This window comes from Erythrolamprus reginae, chromosome 10 (assembly GCF_031021105.1).
Source record: "Erythrolamprus reginae isolate rEryReg1 chromosome 10, rEryReg1.hap1, whole genome shotgun sequence".
Taxonomy (NCBI): Eukaryota; Metazoa; Chordata; class Lepidosauria; order Squamata; family Dipsadidae; genus Erythrolamprus; species Erythrolamprus reginae.
Window position 1 is genome coordinate 26,275,520 of NC_091959.1, and position 20,114 is coordinate 26,295,633.

A 20,114-nucleotide genomic window follows, 5' to 3' on the forward strand; every position below is an offset into this window, starting at 1 on the left:
ACCCCAACGAGGAATAACGTCACAGTAATACTACCACCACTACTCCTAAGAAATAATGTGCTATTATTATTTGCACATACTAATAATGATGTATTCTCACCATCGCAGTAAGTTGTTTCTCCGAGTTGCAAAATTTCACTTAAAAAAACACACACTAGGAAGACGAAAGAAGGAGTGAGAGGAAGGGATGGCGAGAAGGAGGCGAAAGGATATTTTTTTTTTAAAAAAAAAGGCAAAAAATTCCGACAGACACACAGACGGGGACGGGTCCGAGCGACGGAAGGGAAAGGGGGGGCATGCGGAGAGCAGGCAAAGCGCCGAGGGGATGGAGAGAGAAGAGAACTCGCTCTAGGACCGCGCGGACCTTCGCCGGGGCTTCCCAAAGCCATTCCACCCCCCAGCCCCGCACAAGGCGCAACTGCCCAATGAGGGCCGAGGGGAGGGCCGCGCGCTTTTGACCAGTCAAAGGCAGCCTCTTGCCTTATAAGGCGAGCGGTCGCCATGGCAACGTGTGCTAAGTTGCAGCCGCGGTGTCAAAGTTCACTTATATAGAGAGCTGGGCGAGCTGAGCGTGGAGAAAGCCTCCGCCACCCGCTCGCCCCAGCCAGCCGGGCTCCGATCAGGCGCATTCAGTCCTCTGACGCCCCCCCCCCGCCCTCCTACTCCTCTCCCGCAGACCGCATCCCCCCTGCCTCCCTCCCTCCCCCCTCTTCTCTTCCTTCCTCCCTCTTTCTCTCCCTTCTTTTTTTGTTCTTCTCCGCCCTTCCCCCTCCCTCTTTCATTATTATTATTATTATTATTATTATTATTATTATTATTATTATTATTATTATTATTATTATTATTATTATTATTATTATTATTATTATAAATCGGATTGCTTTGGTTGCCTGTGCAACTGTCCCCTCCCCCCTCTCCCTCCTTCTCCCCTTCCCTGCTTTTCCCATCTCTCTTTTCTCTCCGTCCTCCCCCCCCCCTTTTCCCACCCGGCCACTTTCCCCACCCCGCGATTCCTACTTTCACATGCAGGCCAAAGCCCGGTGCAATAGAGAGCTCGCCCTCCACATCCACATGGCCCTTGCTATTTGTTATTAAACCCCATTGCTTCTCTCTCCCCCCCCTTCCTACTCCTCCTCCTCTCTGGGGCTCTTCTCCCCCACCCTCCCCGCCCAGGTCCAGCCCCCTCGCCTCTTCCTCCTGCCCTCTTTTTTCCCCGCGCTCTCTCCGGCTGGGGGCTTCTAAAGCCTGGAGAGAGAGAGCGCGAGAGAGTTCGCGCCGGTTGCCCCCCCTCCCGCCTTTAACCGGCTGGCTGGATCTCCCTCCCTCCCCCGATCCTCCCTCCGCCTCCGCCTCCCTCCCCTCCTCCTCCTCCCCTTATCGCCCCATGTGTTGTGCGAGGAAGCAGATTTGCTAAAGAGACCCACTTGCGAAAGAAACGGGAGTAGCAGAAGGCGCGGGCAAAGCGGCGGCGACGACAGCAGCGGCGGCCGCGGCGGCAGCAGGGAAAAAAAGAGGAGGAGGAGGAGAAAGAGGAGGAGGAGGAGGAAAAGAGCCGGAGTAGCCCGCAGCCGCGGAGGAAAAGGAGGAGGAGGAAAGGAAAGAAAGAAGAACCGGGCGGAGGAGAAAAGAAAAGAGGAGAAGAAGAAGGGGAAGCAGCCGACGGCGGGCAAAGAGGAGAGCGAAGCCGAGCGCAGGAGAGAAGACGCCGCTTTGGGGGGAAGGAAGGGAGGAAGAGGGGTGCGTGTGTTTGAGAGAGAGCGAGAGAGAGTGAACCCGCTGGGGGCGCGAGCGCGTGGAGGGTGCGTGGAGGGAGCGTGCGCGCGTGGTTTTTGTTTGGCTCCTTCCAACCCCCACTCCCACCCCCGCCCGCCCCGTCTCCATCTCGCTCCCTCCTCCTCCTCCTCCTCCTCCTTCTCTTCCCCGGTTGATGTTTCTACAGCTTCGCCAAACTCCGAGCAGGGCATCTGATCGAAAGCCCGCCAGGAGCAGGAGGCAGGCCGGGTCCGCGGGCCGGCGTGCCGAGCGTGGGATTTCTTGCTTGGGCTCGCCGGCGCCTCCCGCGAGCCGCTGCGGGCTTCCGCCTGGCTTGCTTTCCATGGCTTTTCTGAATGGCTGACTGCGGGCTTCGCTGGATCTGGCCCCCGGACCCCCGCCTGCCTTCTTGCAACTCGGGTCGGCTTCCAGAGAGAGAGGGAGGGAGAGACCTTTGAAGGGAACCCCCCTCTCTCTCCCCTCTCCCAGCCCGCCCCTCTTTTGTAATTATTTTATTTTACTTTTCTTCCTCTTTTGCTAACAGACAATCGCCTCGCGCTTTCCTCCTCTTCTCCCTCCCCCTCGCTTTCTTTCTTTTCTTTTCTCCCCCCTCTCGTCCGCGTTCCCCCTATCCTTTCTCGACCCCACTTTCGGGTGCCTGCTGCGTGCGTGCGTGCGTGTCTGCTCCCCGCATTTATTGACTATTTTGCAACCGTACCGGGGAGAGAAAGAGCCGGACGAGATCTCTTCTACCATCCCCCGCTCCCTCCGTCCAAAACCTTCCATTCAACTGAACGAAAAGGGCCGACAAAAGTGGAGGAAGAAGCCAACGAGCGAGAAAAGAAAACTGCTCGCCATTCGCCGGTCGACGAGGCGCGTTCCCTTCCCCGCCGGAGCAACTTCCAGCCGAGAGAGAGAGAGAAATAAAAGAAACCCGACGAAGTTGCCAGCGCCAGCCGCAAGAGGAAAAGGCCCGAGGGGGGAGCCGGCCGACTAACCTAACCGCGGGCAGCGCTGCTTCCTCCCTCTCTCGAGCGTCGGGGCTCCCTCCGGCTCCAACGGCAGGCGCACCCGGCCGGAGAAGCGGATCCGGCGGCCGCAGCCAGCGACGGGGGGGCGCACGATTTGGCCGCGGTGTCCCTTAGATATGGCAATGGTAGTGGGCACCTGGCGAGACCCGCAGGACGATGTGAGCGGCCCGCAAGGAACTCAGCCTTCGCAGGCGGCCCCGGTTCCAGTGACCCCCGCGGGCGCCCCACACACCCCGCAGACGCCGGGCCCGGGCGGGCCGCCCCAGCACCCCGGCGCAGAGCAACGCTGGCAGCCAGCAGGGCCCGGGCGAGAAGCAGCAGCAGCAGCAGCACATCGAGTGCGTGGTGTGCGGGGACAAGTCCAGCGGCAAGCACTACGGGCAGTTCACGTGTGAAGGCTGCAAGAGCTTCTTTAAGCGCAGCGTCCGCAGGAACCTCAGCTACACGTGCCGCGCCAACCGGAACTGCCCCATCGACCAGCACCACCGCAACCAGTGCCAGTATTGCCGCCTCAAGAAATGCCTGAAGGTCGGCATGAGACGGGAAGGTATTGGGATTTCATTTGTTTTCTTCCCCCCTTGCTCAGCCGGCGGCGGGGAGGGCGGCCGCGGCAGGCAAAGTGGGAGCCCCTCCGGGCAGGCAGAATGCCCCGAAAGCCCAAATCCCGCCTGCGGAGGGAGAACCGGAGACCTGGGGGGGTTTAGTATGTTTTGTTTTGGCGGACAAAGTCCAAGTGTTGGTGCAGTATTTTTCTTTTCTTTCTTTCTTTCTTTCTTCCATTCTTTCTCTGTTCCTTCATTTTCTTTCTTTCCTTCCATTCCTTCTTTCTTTTCTTTTCTTTTCTTTCCTTCTTTCTTTCCTTCTTTCTTTCTATTCTTTCTCTCTTCCTTCCTTTTCTTTCTTTCCTTCCCTTTCTTCCTTCCTTCTTTCCTTCCTTTCTTCCTTCTTTTCTTTCTTTCCTTTCTTTCTTCCTCAGTCTTCTTTTTTCCTTTGCTCTTTTCCTCCTTTCCTTCTTTCTTTCCTTTCTCCTTTCCTCCTTTTCTTCCTCTATTCTTTCCTTTCCTCCTTTCCTTCCTTCCTTCCTTCTTTTCTTTCTTTCCTTTCTTTCTTCCTCAGTCTTCTTTTTTCCTTTGCTCTTTTCCTCCTTTCCTTCCTTCTTTCCTTTCTCCTTTCCTCCTTTTCTTCCTCCATTTTTTCCTTTCCTCCTTTCCTCCTTTTCTTCTTTTCTTTCTTCCTTTTTTGAAGCTCCGCTCTTGGGCTTCATTTGTTCTCCTGAGGGGAAGGAAATGAGGCGAGAGGAGTGAAAACCACGAGTTTCTGGCCGCGGAGGATTGGAAGGGGCTAAAATGGCTTTCCTTTAAGACCCCTGATCTTAAGCCATCGCAACTTTTCTCTCTCGGCGCTCGCTTCCCGCTTCCCGTCCTCCTCGAAATTACTGGGGGGGGGGTCAGTTTAAAGCAGTTTAAACAGAAGGGGCTGAGAAGCGGGGTTCGCCTCCCCGCCCCAGGAGAAAGGGAGCTCCGGGCAATCTACGTAAACTTCTTTCCCTTGTTCTCTCTCGCCCACCCGCCGCCTCTTCTCCCTCTGCCTTCAGCCTTCTTCCTTTCGGTTCCTGCTCTGTAAAGAACCGCAACCCGTAAATAAATGCCGGATCGATCGATCCACTTGCCCCGGAGCTCCCCGATCGGGGTTTCCATTCGGAATTCCGGCAGGTTCCAGTCGGTTTCCCTGGAGTCCCGGAGAGTCTCCACGAGGTCCTTTCGGGGCCTTGGGAAGATGGCCATGAAAACGCTTTTCCCTCTCTTTCCCCCGGCTTAAGAGAGGGCTCGTTTGTGTGCGTGTGTGCGTGTGAGATTCGGAAGCGGCGGAGGGGAGGCGTTGGGAAGCCCCGCGCGGGGAACCGGGTTTTTTTGGGGGGGGGTAGTCGAAAGACGCGGAGCTCTGGGAGGAAAGCAGACCTCGGACGCCTCGAAAAGCCTTCAAAGGGCTCGAAGCAGCGGGAGGGGATTGGATTTGCACCGTTCTTTGCATTATTCTAATTTTATTTTATTTTTGTTTTGACTCTCGTTTTTTCCTGCAAGATGGAGCGCCGCGGCGAACGAGCTCGGCGAGCGAAAGGCGAAGCGCGGCTTTCTTGTTTATAATGGCGTAGCGCGCCCTCTCCGCGCTCTCCGCCGCCCCGGGTTGGAGGTGTTTTTTTTTTAGGGTGGTGGGGGTTGAAATCGGCTTCGAAAGGGAGTGCCCCCCCCTTAGCCTGCTGGATTCGGCTTTCTATCGGCTGCTTCTTTCATTTTCTCCCCTCCACTCTGTCACCACCATGTAAATTTATGAACAAAACCTTAGGCCCACTTTCTGCCCGGCTTCCCCGGGCTTTCCCAGCAAACCCCCCGCCTTCTCTCGCCCTCCGGCTGTGGGAGAAAATGTAACAATAAGATCCAGTCCACACCGGCCCGCCGGCAATTGTTTATTTGATTGTATTTATTTTGTGTTCCTTCTCTCCCCCAGCCTGATTTTGAGAGAGAGAGAAAGAAACAGAGACCGAGAGAGAGAGAAAGAGAGAGAGGGTGGGAAGCCGTGCTGAAGATGGGTTTTTTCTCTCTTCCCTTCTCTTTCTTTCTTTCTTTCCTTCCATCCTTCCTTCTTTCCTTCTTCCATCTATCTCTTGGCCTAGCGAATATTTCTCTCTCATCTCTCGTCTTTTGTTTTTGTATTATTATTATCATTATTATTATTATTATTATTATTATTATTATTATTATTATTATTATTATTATTATTATTATTATTATTATTATGTGTATATATGAGTGTGTGTGTATACATGCAGATATGTAAAAATATGTTATATTTTTGCTGATAATGAAAAAGAAGGGACTATTATAGACCTATTTCAAGCTATTTTGCTCCCATCAGCTAGCCATACCCTTACCGGGATTTGAACCTGGGGAGTCTGCCTGTGAGGCAGTACATACACATATGTATATATATGTATACATATGCAAAGGGTGGCTAAGAAAGGACAAGGCCGAGGAGGTTTCAGGCTGGATGGAAACGTGGGACCGTTTCTATTTCTATTCTGCTGGGATCTTTAGGGGGACGCGAAGGGGTCGTTCTCTTCCCCTTGCAGCCCCTCGGGCGAAACCCTAAAAACCCCTAGTCCCCCTGCCGCCTCCAGACCTCTCTCTGCCCCCACAAGCCCCCGCACAAAGGAGGGGAGGCCTCTCCTCCCAGCCGGTGCAGAAGGGGGCCTGGTGCCTTGACCTTCCCTTTGATCCCCCCCCCCCCGCGCCCCATCCTCGCCCTCGCTCTCTCCCCCAGCCTCCCTCGGCAATGCAGGTATTAATTGCTGCAGTTTCTTTTTTATTTACTGCAGCCGTCCAGAGGGGCAGAATGCCACCCACACAGCCGACCCACGGCCAGTTCGCCTTAACCAACGGAGACCCGCTGAACTGCCACTCGTACCTCTCCGGATATATTTCCCTCTTGCTGCGGGCCGAGCCCTACCCGACCTCCCGCTTCGGCAGCCAGTGCATGCAGCCCAACAACATCATGGGCATCGAGAACATTTGCGAGCTGGCCGCCCGGATGCTCTTCAGCGCGGTGGAGTGGGCCCGGAACATTCCCTTCTTCCCCGACCTCCAGATCACCGACCAGGTGGCCCTCCTGCGGCTCACCTGGAGCGAGCTCTTCGTCCTCAACGCCGCCCAGTGCTCCATGCCGCTCCACGTTGCGCCGCTCCTGGCCGCCGCCGGCCTCCACGCCTCGCCCATGTCCGCCGACCGCGTGGTCGCCTTTATGGACCACATACGCATTTTCCAGGAGCAGGTGGAGAAGCTGAAAGCCCTGCACGTGGACTCGGCGGAATACAGCTGCTTGAAGGCCATTGTCCTCTTCACCTCAGGTAAGAGGGGGGGCTCTGCTGGGGGGCGGTGTGTGCCTTTGCCTTGGAGGTGGGGGGGGGCTCTCAACCAGGGCCGGTGGACGGTGGGATTCGGGCCTCAGAAGGCAGCCTCCAACTCCACTCTGGTCCTCTTTCCTTGGAAGGAATGGGGAAAGGCTAGAGGCGGGGGGGAGGGGGCGACCGCTCTCTGGGGCGTTTTGTTGTGGGTTGGAGAGGGGGAGAGAGGCGGGGGGGGGTTTGAGACCTTGGGGGTTGGCGGGGAGGCCCGTCCTGCTGTAGCTGTGTCAGCTCTGTCAGGCCTAAGGTTAAAGTTTGGAAAGTTATCTTCTCCTTCATTAAAAGAGAATTTTTTAAAAAGGAGAAGAAGAATCAGTCGAGAAATTATCCAGTGGGGAGAGGGGGTGAATTGTAGGTACCGCGGGGTCTTCGCAAGGGCCAGAGGTGGGCAGCTAAGGGGGAAGGGGGGGGACATGTGCTCGCCCCCGGGGCTCTGAGGGCTGGCGGAGTCCGGCGCAGTTCTGCTCCTCGAAGCTGGGCCACAGGCGCCCCTGCCTGGGGTTGCGCTGGACTCGGCTGGCCCCTTCCCCCTTAGCAGCCCATCTCGGCTTTGTTTTAAAGGGAGCCCCTCCTCGGAATCGGCTGTGAATGGGAAGCGTGTCTGTCTGTGTATGTGGACTCTCCAGAGTTGCCCCACTGAGCTCAGCTTCACATTTTGAGACCATTGAAAGGCAGCGAGCTGCTAAATGACAATAGTGAAGTTGGAAAAAAGGGACAATGAAAAAAAAAGAATAATGAAAAAACTTGCTTTGCTTAAAAAAAAGATCGCCAAGCCAGGAGAATAGAGGGCTGAGCTTAATAATAATAACAACCACCACCATCAACAGCAAACCTGAACCCGATGCTAGATGTGGTTAAGAGCAGATAATCTGCACTATAACAACTGTTGGCCTACTAACCGTGTCTAAACAACGAGGAAGGCTTTGTCTTTAATTTAGAAAAAAAATACGTTAAAATGTAACGTGTGTGTGCACGCCCGCGCCTATGTGCCACACGTATTTAAATAGCTGTTTTCCCAAACCACAGCTCGGATCATTTTTTCCCATCAATAGCTGTAATATATAATATAAGGCCACTGTCACTCAGAGGTGGCAAAATCCAGGGACCTTCCCTTCTCTCCATTTTAGCAAGTCTTAAAAACAGAAAAATTGGCCATTTGAGCCACCAAACATTAAGTGGGGAGAGAAATTCTAACTCGGAAGAGAATATATTTCTGTGTCAATTTTCTCCCATATAAAAATAGTGCTACAGTTATAAAGCAACAATGGGAGGTATGAGGAAATCTAATAAGCCTCGGCTCGAGTCGTTGACTAAGAGGTTAACTGAAATATTTGAAATTGCGCCTGTCTTTTATACTACACGGAGTAATATAATAAGAAAATCACGAGACCAGGTCTTTAACATTTGCCTGATAGCCAGGAGAAAGCAGTTGGCCACATCTTCTTTCCTAAATACCGTAGTAAATAATTCTGAGAAAATGTTCACTCCGCATACATGCCAGCATGCACATATATAGAAATAACCATGCTTCAGGAAACTGGCCTAGCTAACTTTATATGAGGAAAATAAAATCTCACAATCCAGTGTGTGTGTGTGTGTGTGTGTGTGTGTGTGTGTGTGTGTGTGTGTGTGTGTGAAGGGAGATTCTGGGAGAAACCAAGTGCCTTTCTGGACTTTGTCCAAAATTTAGGTCATGACCCGAACTTCCTTTTATATATTATTGCTTTCCATAATTGCATTTCCCCCCATGCTCAAACCTTCCTTCCCCACCCAAATCGCTTGAGCTCTAAGCAATTCTAGAAGTTGAGGCCTGTGAGTGTGGTTGTTTGTGTGGTTGTTTGTTGGTGTATTTGTGGAGTTAGTGCCTTTCTCTTCGCCTAGGTGTTTTCTTAAAAGAGGAAGAACTTCTTAGGACTTTCCCTTCCAATTCTACCTTTCTCCTTCTCAAAAAAAAAATGGCTTCAAAGAAATTTATCTTCCGCATTTATGATTATGATTGCAATTGGTGCTGTTAGTATTGTTTCCCCTTTTCCGGGGAAACACTTCCAGGCACGGTTTGCCATTTAAAGTGCGAAATTTATGACTGTTTGCAAAATGCGGATCTGTATGTAAATTGCCTTTGCAAGGTAGATAAAACTTGTGTTATCTGATTTTGTAGAGTTATAAAACGAGGAGGGGGCGGAAACGGATGCCGGACTGACCAATTCAGGCACCCTAATATACCGCAGGGCCTGGCATGTGTTTGAAAGCGTAGAGAGGCATCTGAATTTTCCTTCCTTCCTTCCTTCCTTCCTTCCTTCCTTCCTTTCTTTCCTCCCTCCCTCCCTCCCTCATTCCTTCCTTCCTTTCTCTCCTCCCCCCCCTGGACTTTTTCTATATGTCTTTCAAAATATGCTTGTGTTGGTACTTGGTACTTTACCCAGCTAGCTAAGGTCACAGCGTGAGCCTGGGCAGCTTTTGAATAAAAAGAGGGCTTTTGTTTGTATTTTACCTTGTCAAACGTGGAACCGTATTTATTTTATTTTTATAATATTATATGTGGTAAGTAAGTGTGTGTGTGTGTGTGTGTGTGTGTGTGTGTGTGTGTGTGTGTGTGTGTGTGTGTGTGTTAAAGCCAGCAGAGGGGAAGAGGGAGAAAACAGCTCTAATGAAGAGAGAGATCAGATTCTGCTCGGTTGCCCCCGAATAAGCTAAACTGACAAGATCAGTTTTAAAGGACCACTTAAATCACTTTCAAAGACTGAGAAGAAACTGCGGTATCTCTTTTAGGGGGAATCGCTCTCTTTCTTTCTTTCTTTCTTTCTTTCTTTCTTTCTTTCTTTCTATTCTTTCTTTCTGCTCAATTCTCTGGAACCGAGTCGAGCCGAGCTGATTTCTGAACCTACTTTCTTGAAACCTCTCCCATATTCTGTTGGTCAGGTTCTACCTCATTTATCCCCCCCCCAATATGGGTTTTATTTATTTTATTTTTATGTTGGTGTGGTGGGAGGAGGGAAGGAGTGCAGACATAACCTTCCTCTTTCCTCAAACACCCTGCAAACAATTCAAAGATCTGGGCAAGTTCAGGCAGTGGGTGACGGCCTCCCCCAGAATTTCAGAATGGAGGGGTGAGACAGTTAAGACTTAGAGAAGGGCCCTCAGCACGTGCTCCGCGGGCTGTCTTCCTCAATCAAGCACCCACAGACAGACGGGTGGGGGATCTTAAACACCGAATTGAAAGCAGCCCTGACTCGCTTCAAAAATAATATATATATATTATATATTCAAGTCCCAGAAAGTCTTCAGGCCTTTTTTAAACAATGGTGCCAGGTGGACAATTGGATCGGCAGGAGAATAACTCGGGCAGGGCAGTAAACGCCCGCGCGCATTGGTGGGCCGGGAGGAGGAGGATGGCGGGTCTGTGGGTCCATCTGCAAAAGGAAACCGTGTCTTGCTCAACGTTGATGGTGGCTTCCCCTCTCTTGTCTCCGCACCCCCGTTTCTTCTAGATGCGTGTGGTCTGTCCGACGTTGCCCATGTTGAAAGTTTACAGGAGAAGTCCCAGTGCGCGCTGGAAGAGTACGTCAGGAGCCAGTATCCAAACCAGCCCACCCGTTTTGGGAAACTGTTGTTGCGTCTCCCCTCACTTCGCACCGTCTCTTCCTCGGTCATAGAGCAATTGTTTTTCGTCCGTTTGGTAGGTAAAACTCCCATAGAAACCCTTATCAGAGATATGCTACTATCCGGAAGCAGTTTTAACTGGCCTTATATGGCCATCCAATAAGAGAGGCAAAAATGAAAAAAATGGGGGGAAATAATATGTTGGAGAGAGGAAAATAATTAAAAATGATAATAATAATTCCACCAATCAGAGAATTGGACAAAAGCAAAAACAAAAACAACACAGGAAAAAATGGAAAATTTGGAACAGAGGAATTGCGAGTGACTTTGGGTCTGGCGGTTGTGTGTAAACATCCTTCGGTTAAGCAAGGATGTCACATCATGGCTAAAAGAAGAGAGGAGAATAATTTGAATGGACTGGATTTTTTTAAAAAAAAGATAGACTTGTTCAATGGACTTTTTACACAATGCATTAAAATTCCCTTGTCTTTCACAAGTTAATATTTCTCTCTCTCTTAAAAATCTTTTTTTTCTTTCTTTCTTTCTTTCTTTCTTTCCTTCTTTCCTTCCTTTTTCCCCCTTTCTTTTGAGGGGGTGTTAAAACTTCGAAATGCAACCTCTCGCTAAAAGTGCATTTAAAAAAAAAAAGCAAACCTATAGACGATTAACATAATGGGGAAAATTATCTTTCTTCCTCTCTCTGTTTTCTCTCTCTTTCTCTGTCTTTCTCTTACACACACACACACACACACACACACACCTCTCCCCCCCTCTTCAAATTATTGATTTGTCCAACATTGTCTGTGTACCTATAGGATTTTGTTTTGGTTTTTTAAAAAGAAAAAAGAAATCCTGGTTCCAAACCAGTTTATTCTGTGGTTCTATAATAATTTTGATATAATCTTGGTTTCATTTTTCCTTTCTTTCTTCTTCTTTTTTTAAAGAATTGTGTATCCTTTAAAAAGTATATGTTCTGAAAGAATTAAAACTGTCTTGGAAAGGTTTCTGAGAAGAACATAAAATTGGGAATAAAGACACCCCCCCATCCCAAAAGTAATTCTAGAAAAATGGAAGCGCACTTAAATCCGGTCAGCCAAAAATTTAGCTTCAAGCTGCAACAACTATAATTATAGCATTTTTGTTTAAAAAAAAGTGAACCACGATCAACCTGCCCATAGCCTGTCCGCTTGGGATATATGTGTATATGTATACGTGTATGTGTGTTATGTATATACAATGCACACACACATGTACACACAAAAATACATAAATGCATATATATCAAAATATGGATTTTGGAAGGGAATTGGCTATTTTTTGGGAGGGAGATTGTGTCCAAGACACAGGATGGTTTTGGTAAAAGGAAAAAAAACATGCATACATATATGTACACAGAAAATCACAGAGAGACTCATCACAAAGTTAACTTTTTTGTAATTTGAATTAAATTGGGTTCCGCCTAGTTGTCCCAGTTCCTCTATCTGTTTGTATATTTGCAAGCTCTTTGTATTATAATACTTGTTGATATTTTCCCTTTTTTAAAGAAAAAGAAAAAAACCCATTGAATTCAGCATGACAAAAAAAATAACACTACTGTTGGCACTTATAGATAATGTGGTTGATTCAGTACCTTAGAGTTTACAGTTTTTTGTGTTTTAAAGAAAAAAAAACTGAAGGTTTTTTTTTAAGTGCAACATTTCTGTATACTGTAAAAGTTATAATAACTGAAAACTGTTTGGTCCAGTCTTTGTGTGTTATATTCCAAGGAAAAAAAATTGAAAGTATTCAGAAATTAAAATATTATTTGATATCTGACCATTTGTATGACTCTCCTAACTCTCTTGGTGGGGAAGGGCTGATTTATGTGTGCCACTGTTTTTTCTTCTCTTTATCTACTTCTGATAACTTAGATCTGTCCAAAAATTAGTATCAAAATGGGAGTTTAGATCGGAGATCTATTTTAATTTTCAAATTGGGAAGGAAGTATTGGTGATGGCAGGGAAGCCAGAAAGATTCAGCTCTGCCAGTCATTTTTTTTTTTTTTTTGGTCTAAAACAAAACAAAACAAAACAAAACATTAAATTTCAAGAATGTTGCCTGGAGCATGTTTAGCCTCCCTCCCTCCCTGCTTCTGTAATCACAAATAATTTAATTTCACAGAATGAGTAGGAAGAAGAAGTGGGAGAAAAAGTTACTTCTCTCCCTTAAGTGTCTAAGTAGGAAATGCCACTCTAGATTATGTTTTATGATTTAATTGAGAAAGACCACTATATTAGGATGGATGTGAATGGTATAACAAATTGGATCCAGTTGGGGCTGCATTGTCTGGAATTGTTTGTGGTCATTTTTAAAGGTGTGAAATTGTTCTTCCAACTGATTACAATATTTGTATAAGTTCAACTTCTTCCCACCCCCTTTTATTTTTTTACTTGCAAGGAAGAGAGTGTGTTTTTAAAAAGCCGTCTAGAAGGGGCCTGTAAAACAGGGCACTTAAGGGCATCTCTTAACCTCCAGGGTGAGCATTGAACTTAATGGGGTGTGTTTCAAAAGGGGGAGCCCCCCCCCTATATAGCCCTGTGGCCTTTTGAACCAGCCTGGCAAATTTTCTGCTTGGTTAGGTCTCTAGTTGTAATATCAACCCCCCCCCATCCCACCCCTCCCTCCTCTTCTGATCCGATGTCCTTTAAGAGCACAAGCTCTCTATTTTTCTTTCTGTCTTTTTTCCCATATTGTCCTGGTGGATGGCGCTTCTTTGTGCCTGATTCTGAAGGGGGCAGCTGGTGAAAATCTTTTCTAGGATTTCCCCTCCACCTCCCCATTCCAAAAATGTTGGAGAAAAAGATTGGGGCTACATTGGGGGCATTTAGCAAAGGCGCTGGTGTTGGAGCATCCCTTGGTAGCCTTCCTTGGGGATCTGATGCCCGGTTTTGATCCCACCCACCCACCCATCAGACCATGAATGTTTTCTTCTAATTTAAGAAAGGAGAAGGGCTCCCTCAACTCAAGGCCAAACCCCACACATTCGCCCCTCCAGTAGTCATCAAAGGTCTGGGCCTGGGAGGTGGTAACCCCTCTTGGCAAGCCTTTCCAACCAAGCTCAGTTTTAAAATCAGGTATTGGGCTCCAAGAGGGATAGAAGAAGAGCCTCTGCAGGGCGGATCCATTTCACCAGTTAGAAACATCTCTTAGGCACCTGCCAATCAGAAGCCTCCAAAGTGGATCCACCTTGGTTTTGACCCCCTCTGGAGGAAGGGCAGTTGAGGGCAGTTTAAGTAAAAATTTGCTTAGCTTGCTCGGAATTGTGAGACCCCACCAAGTGACCAATCCCAAGAATTGACTTGAAGGGTGGAGAATTGGGGAGACATAATAATAATAATTAATAATAATTTATTAGATTTGTATGCCGCCCCTAAAGAGCTTGGGGGGGGGTATTGAAATCGAGGAAGGCTTTTTAAAAGGCAACACTCCCCCCCCCCAATCCTTTGAACTTATGTTTTAAGTGAAAGGGGAAAATGAAGGTAGCAGTTCTCCACTTTGAGAAGGAGGGAGAAAGAAGCAAAGGCCTTTAAGCAGGATGCTTTAAAGTCTTCTTCTTCTTCTTCTTCTTCTTCTTCTTCTTCTTCTTCTTCTTCTTCTTCTTCTTCTTCCTCCTCCCCCCTCCTCCTCCTCCTCCTCCTCCTTTCCTTCTCTATTCCTTCCTCCATCCTCCTTCCTCCTCTTTCCTTCCTCCTCTCTTTCCTTCCTTCCTTCCTTCCTTCCTTCTTTTCACTCCATGGCTGAGATCAGGGAAAAAAGGAACTCTAATTTCACACTTGTTCCTTCTCCCTACACCCCCCCACATTCGCTTTCCCCCTTTCCCTTAGGCCCCCTCCAATAGTTCCTGGCACAAAGGGGGGGACGAGTCAGAGACAGCTCAGTCTTCTGCTAAAGCAGAAAGGTCAGGAGAAGGGGGGGTTCTCACTCAAGCCCTCCCTCCCTCCCTCACACACACACACCCCACAGGCCTGGCGCTTAAAAGAGTTTCAAAGGCGTCTTTGGGCATCTTGACCTCGCCGGCTACCCAGCGCTCAGGGCATCCTTTCGAGAGGGCTTGGGGGGGGGGGGGTAATCTGGGAGCGGAGTGGTGCGAATGCCCTGCAGTGGGTGGTGGTGGTGGGGGGACTGCCCCAACATGGCGTCTCTCCCGTCCTCCAAACGGCCTTGCAGAGAAAGAAGCTGGGAGGTCGCAGGAGTCCCCAAACTTGGCAACTTGAAGACTTGTGGACTTCAATTCCCAGAATTCTCCAGCCAGCATAGCTGGCTGCAGAATTCTGGGAGTTGAAGTCCACATGTCTTCAAGTTGCCAAGTTTGAAGACAGCCTTAAAGAAAGTGGGGCGGCAGATAGATCCACTGGTCTGGCGTGGCAAAAACACGATAAAATAAGATAAAGCCAAACTTTTTGCCTGCTCCCCCCCACTCCATCCTTGTCAAAAGGAAGCCGGGGGTCTTCCCCTTTCCCTGGGCGGGACGGGCATCAAAACTAGGAGCGAAGGGCAGTTTCCAACCAACTTAAGAGCCCAAGTCCCAAGCGACAAACTGGGATGGCGGGGGTGGGGGGAGAAACGGAGGGAGGGGGTCGCGCTTTAGAGTAGCCTCTCGCTCTCGGCCCCTGCCGCTCCACTCCTTTATTCCTTCGGTTACTTTGGGAAATCCCGAGTGGAGCTTCTTTTGCCCTGCTGAATCTCAAAAAAATAAAAAATAAATAAATCCAGGCTGAATTACACGGCTTTGAGCAAAAACGAGTGTTAGTCCCTTACCCGAAGTCTTGATTCTAATAAATAATAATAATAATAATAATAATAATAATAATAATAATAATAATAATAATTTATTAGACTTGTATGCCGCCCCTCTCCACGAACTAGGAAGTGTCATCTGGATGCTTCCTCATTCGTGGGGGGCGAGGAAGCATCTTAATACTCTCTTCGCCCCCCACGAATGAGGAAGCACCTGGATGACAAATGGAAGGGAATGGGCCTTTCTCTACCACCCTCCCTCCCTCTCCACCCCCTCCCCAAATATGGAGCATCTGCTCTCTAGGTTACTGCTTGTTCTTAGGGGTCGGTGCGAGCGGCTGCGCCTCTGGGCAGGGGTCCGCGGACTAGAGGGGCGTCTTTAAAAGGAAGGGGGCGAGAAGCCGAGAAAGCCCCGAGCTTCGGTGGGCCTTTTTTCGAGGAAGGGGTGCCTTAGGGCCCAGACTCCTGCGTTGCAAAGAAAGGGCGTTTTTTTCCGAGCTCAAGGCAAGGACCCGAGCCAATGCCAAGGACAGTGGGATCGGAGTGGGTGGGTGATGATATCCTCCCACCCACCCCCCTCTCTGAACGAAAGATGCTCATTAGAAGGGTTCAGAGAGGAGAATGAGTACCTCGTCCCCCTTCCCTCCCTCCCTCCACCCACCCACCCTCCATCTGCATTGTGTCTTGGCTCCTAGAAGGAAGCTTGCATCGCTTTGGCTAAATTCGTGGCCTTGGAGTTTAGGCTGAGATTCTGGGCCAGCTTTCCCTGATTCCCTTAGGGCTTGGGATTGCCCTCCATATTTTTTTTCTTATGCATGCGACCTCCCACCTCCCCCAATATCTGCTCCCCTGCAAAGCGTTTTCAGAATCGATCCTTTTTTGGGGGGTTCTCTCCATCCCCTAGGGGAGCCGTGCGTGGAAGACCTTTCTATCTGAAGAGTTATGCTAGCTAGCGGAAGGCAGGGCGAGGGCGGCCCGCCTAGACACGCTTGGCGTCGACGGGAGAGATTCATTTAGTGGTAAATAGATGTGATTTTTCTCTTTTAAAAAGAGTTCCTTTCTCTTCGCTGGAAGAGGGCGAGACCCTTCGCGGAAGGACTCTCTCGCCCTGTGTGCGCGTGTGTGCATAGGCGAAGAGAGAGCAGGTCAGAGGGAGGTCCTTCCCTTCCCCGTTTCCCCACAAGGGGAGGGGAGACCGAGTACCCGGAAGAATGCGGGGGGGGGAGGGAGCGAGCGCCCGGCGGGACCAGGCCAGGCCCGTTGAATAAATAGCTCGCATCCCGATTGTAAACAACTTTCTGCTTAAGGAAGGTGGCGAACGCCGCGCCGGCTGGCGCGCTTACTTCGGGTCGGCCACTTTTAGCCAGGGCCGGAAAAGGCCACAGTAGCCCCCCCACCCCACCCCGTCCCGTCTTTCGATCTCTCCTTAATACAAACCTCCTCCTCCCTTCCCTTCCCTCCTTTTCCTCCTCCTCCTCCTCCTCCTCCTTTCTCCTCTCCTGTTGTCTGTCCCTTTTTTTGATAAGGCGGTTGTAATCAGTTAGCATCGCAGCCGAGCCCAATTGTAGAACTGCGTAGTTTTAATACATCAGATCTGCCAGTAAAACACGATATATACAGGGAGAGCGTGAAAGACAAACAGAAAGAATTCTTTCTCCTTCTGCCTCTCTTCCCCCTCCCTTAAAATGATGGTGATGATGATGATTGTTGTTGTTGTTGTTGTTGTTGTTGTTGTTATTATTATTATTATTATTATATACCTAGGCTGCTGGCAGCAACCGATACCAGCCATTAGCACCAGTCAATGGTATTTGTGACACATTTTTATATGTCCATTTGACTGAGCTTCAAATAATAATAATAATAATAATAATAATAATAATAATAATAATAATAATAATAATAATAATAATAATAATAATAATAATAATAATAATAATACACTGGAGAGATAGATTGAGGTGCAAAGTCATAATCTTCTTTAAGAAGACCCCGGGGCATTTCATAATTTGGGATATAATATAAAAGGTGTGTGTGTGTGTGTGTGTGTGTGTGTGTGTGTGTGTGTGTGTGTGGTGTGTTGAAGAAGTCACATATTTTCGCCCAGGAAAGACGTTTTCAGCTATAGTTACTTGAAGGAGGTAGATTAATATAACAAGGGTGAAACTATAACCATATCACCCAATGTTATATTACAATAAGGGTCTTATGATTGAGCAAGTCAACCTACTGATATCTGTTTTGGGTTCCTGGGGCACCGCTAATTATCCAAACAAGGCCACTTAAGTATCCCTTTAAGAAGGGATTTTTTTCTCTCTCTCTCTCTTAGAGATAACAAAAACAAATGTGCGGGGAGGTTGGAGGAGAAACCAGGTGATTTTAAGATAGCAGGCAAGTGCGGGGAAGATCTCCAGTGGGGGTCTGACAGGGCAGCCTTCTCCGGGAATGGGGCGGAAGAGAAAGGCGCAAGATTCGGGGTCAGGACTTTCCCCCTACTGTGTCAATCGCCCCTTTGCTTCCTTCCCCTTCTTCTTTCTCCAGTGGGGGAAAAGTGGCAGCAGGATGGGCAATCCTGGTGGGTCAAGTTAGCACCACTTTGGATCAAAAATGCTTCCTTTTGGTTGACAGGGCAGGTGGGAAAGGTGGCTGTGTCTCAATAACCCTTGGTTGGGCTTGGGCAGTGAACTAATTGAGGCCTGCCCTCCACCCTACCCGCCCCCCAAAAGACTACCTGTCAGCCCTATTGGTTTTATTTTATTTTATTTCTTTTCTTTTCCCCAGCTTCTCTTACACAAACCTATTGGAAGAAGTTTAAGGAGTAGATGGATAGCAAGGTTCCTTTTAAAACAGGATGAAATGGGAGCACTATACGTGGTAGAGTTCTTCCCCACAACCGTAGGGGAAGGACAGCCCCCCCCCCAATCACCACCACCACCATCATGGCTCTTTGAAGGTGTTTTTATTCCCCAAAAGGGAAATTGGACTTTCTCTGTTGTTTCTTGTTTAAAAAAAAAAAACCTTTTGCTTCCCATCCAAGAAGCTCTTCTTCAGAACTTTCTTGGGTGAGAAGTGAAATGTTTTCAAAGAAAATGAAAGGGAAAAACCCAAGAAAGTCCAGCCGTCTCTTGGCAAAAGCACCTTTGGTGACTAAAAAATGATTGAGAATTTCCATAGAGATTTTGAATTGGAAGGTTGGGTGGGGTTTTTTTGGAGGGGGGAGCTATATCTTCTTCAGTTCGGAGTCATCCTAAGTAGCCCTGTTAATCTAAGGTTTATTATCAGCGGTGACTGTCTTCAGTTCTGCCTTCTCGATTAGGTCCCTTCAACCCTCTCCAAAACCAAAATAAAAAATAAAATAAAGCTAACCCCAGGGAAGAGAGGTGAAAGAGGGATGCAGGATCAGACCCCTGGGGGTTAATTTTTCTTCTTCCCTTGTGGACTAGAATGATTTGCCGTGGATTGGGCCCCAAAAGACTCCGGAAGCAGTAGAATGGTATCCTGTCTGCCCCTCTCCCAAAAGTTACCTTCAAGGGCACCTCGAGGCAAATTGGAAAGAGAATAAAACCAAGGGAATTCCTCACCCTCCCACCATGCCCCCCCCCCACACACACAATGACCCCTGGGAGGGAGGGAAATTGTTCGGCTTAGCTGTTTGTTTTTTTGGGGAGAAAGTCTGAAAGGTGGGAATGGGGAAGGAAGGAATGGAGGGATGGTGTGGAAGGAAAGCAAGTAAGAAAGAAAGGAAATGAAAGGAGGAAAGAAATTGAGAGATGGTGTGGATGGAAGGAAGGAAGGAAGGAAATTGAGAGGGGAAGGAAGGAAGGAAAAGAATGAAAGAATCAAAGAAAGAAGGGAGGTGAGGGAAGGAAGGAAGGAAGGAAGGAATTCCCCCTTTACAGATTTCGGAAGCGTGCTTTAGTATTGGGCTCTTTCCCTGAATCCAGGTGAGGCTGGGGGTCGCCAGAAAGAGAGCGCGGGGGCCGATCCCTGCGACCCGCCTTCCAAACACCTCCCGTTTACCTGTTTTTCCCAACTTCGCTGTTGACCCTTCGGTGGTTTTGTTTTGTTTTCTTTTTCTTTGGAGGGGGCTAGAACCAGGAGCTTCGAAGCTGGCGGGGAGCGGGGGGGGGGGGGAGCTCCGGTGAGGCGGATCGAAGCGAGATCCTCATCAGGGCTATCATAGCGACAAATGGCGTTTCTCCGCGAAGGACGCCCGAAAGGGAGAAGCCGGGGCTGCCGTCGGACTTGTGCAAAAGCGGCCTTTCAGGGCTGGCGGCTCTCCCTCCTGGTCTCCCCGCAGCGAAGGGTTGGGGTCACTTGCTCCAGCCAGGTCCGGCCGCCTCTCAGACCCCAAGCGAGGAGGAGGGTCCTTGCTCCGCTTTCGCGCCTCCTTTGCTCCTTCTTTCCGGCACACGAATTGAACTGTAACCCCGAAGAAGCCCCGTCTCGCTCCCCCCACTCCGGCCGCTTTAATAAATGTCCATTAAAATCGCTTTCAAAGGAAGGTGGATGTTTATCCCTCCGGTTTTCTAAACGCGGCTAAATGGAGCCCAGAAGCCTCCCGTGTCGCTCCAAACGCGGGAAGAAAGACCGAAGGGAAAGGACGTGGCCTCCAAGTCATTGAAGCTTTCTCTGGGTTTCTACCGTCTCTAACCCAACAACTCAACTCAACTAACATAATTACAGCGAGATTGTAGCGGGGGGGGCTAATGTGGAATAAAATCAGGGTACTCCCCTTCCCTTTCTTTCTTTCTTTCCTCCCTTTTTCTTTTTTCTTTCTTTCTTTCCTCCCTTTTTCTTTCTTTCTTTGTTTCTTTCTTTGTTTCTTTCTTTCTTTATTTCCTTTCTCCCTCTTTCTCTTTCTTTCCTCCCTTTTTCTTTCTTTCTTTCTTTCTTTCCTTCCTCCCTTTTTCTTTCTTTCTTTCTTTCTTTCTTTATTTCCTTTCTCCCTCTTTTTCTTTTTTTCTTTAAGTACACAACATCGGCAATAAAGGTTT

At 48.8% G+C, this 20,114-nt stretch overlaps 1 protein-coding gene across 1 annotated transcript; it reads left to right on the plus strand.

Annotated features, from left to right (window-relative positions):
- The first annotated feature begins 1,154 nt into the window (after nucleotides 1-1,154).
- Nucleotides 1,155-12,156, plus strand: LOC139173139 (COUP transcription factor 2-like). The gene is given in 4 exon segments (XM_070762731.1): nucleotides 1,155-3,043; nucleotides 3,045-3,330; nucleotides 6,157-6,684; nucleotides 10,230-12,156. Coding segments are annotated over 4 exon segments (1,233 nt in total). The 5' UTR covers nucleotides 1,155-2,899; the 3' UTR covers nucleotides 10,505-12,156.
- Nucleotides 12,157-20,114: the final 7,958 nt, after the last annotated feature.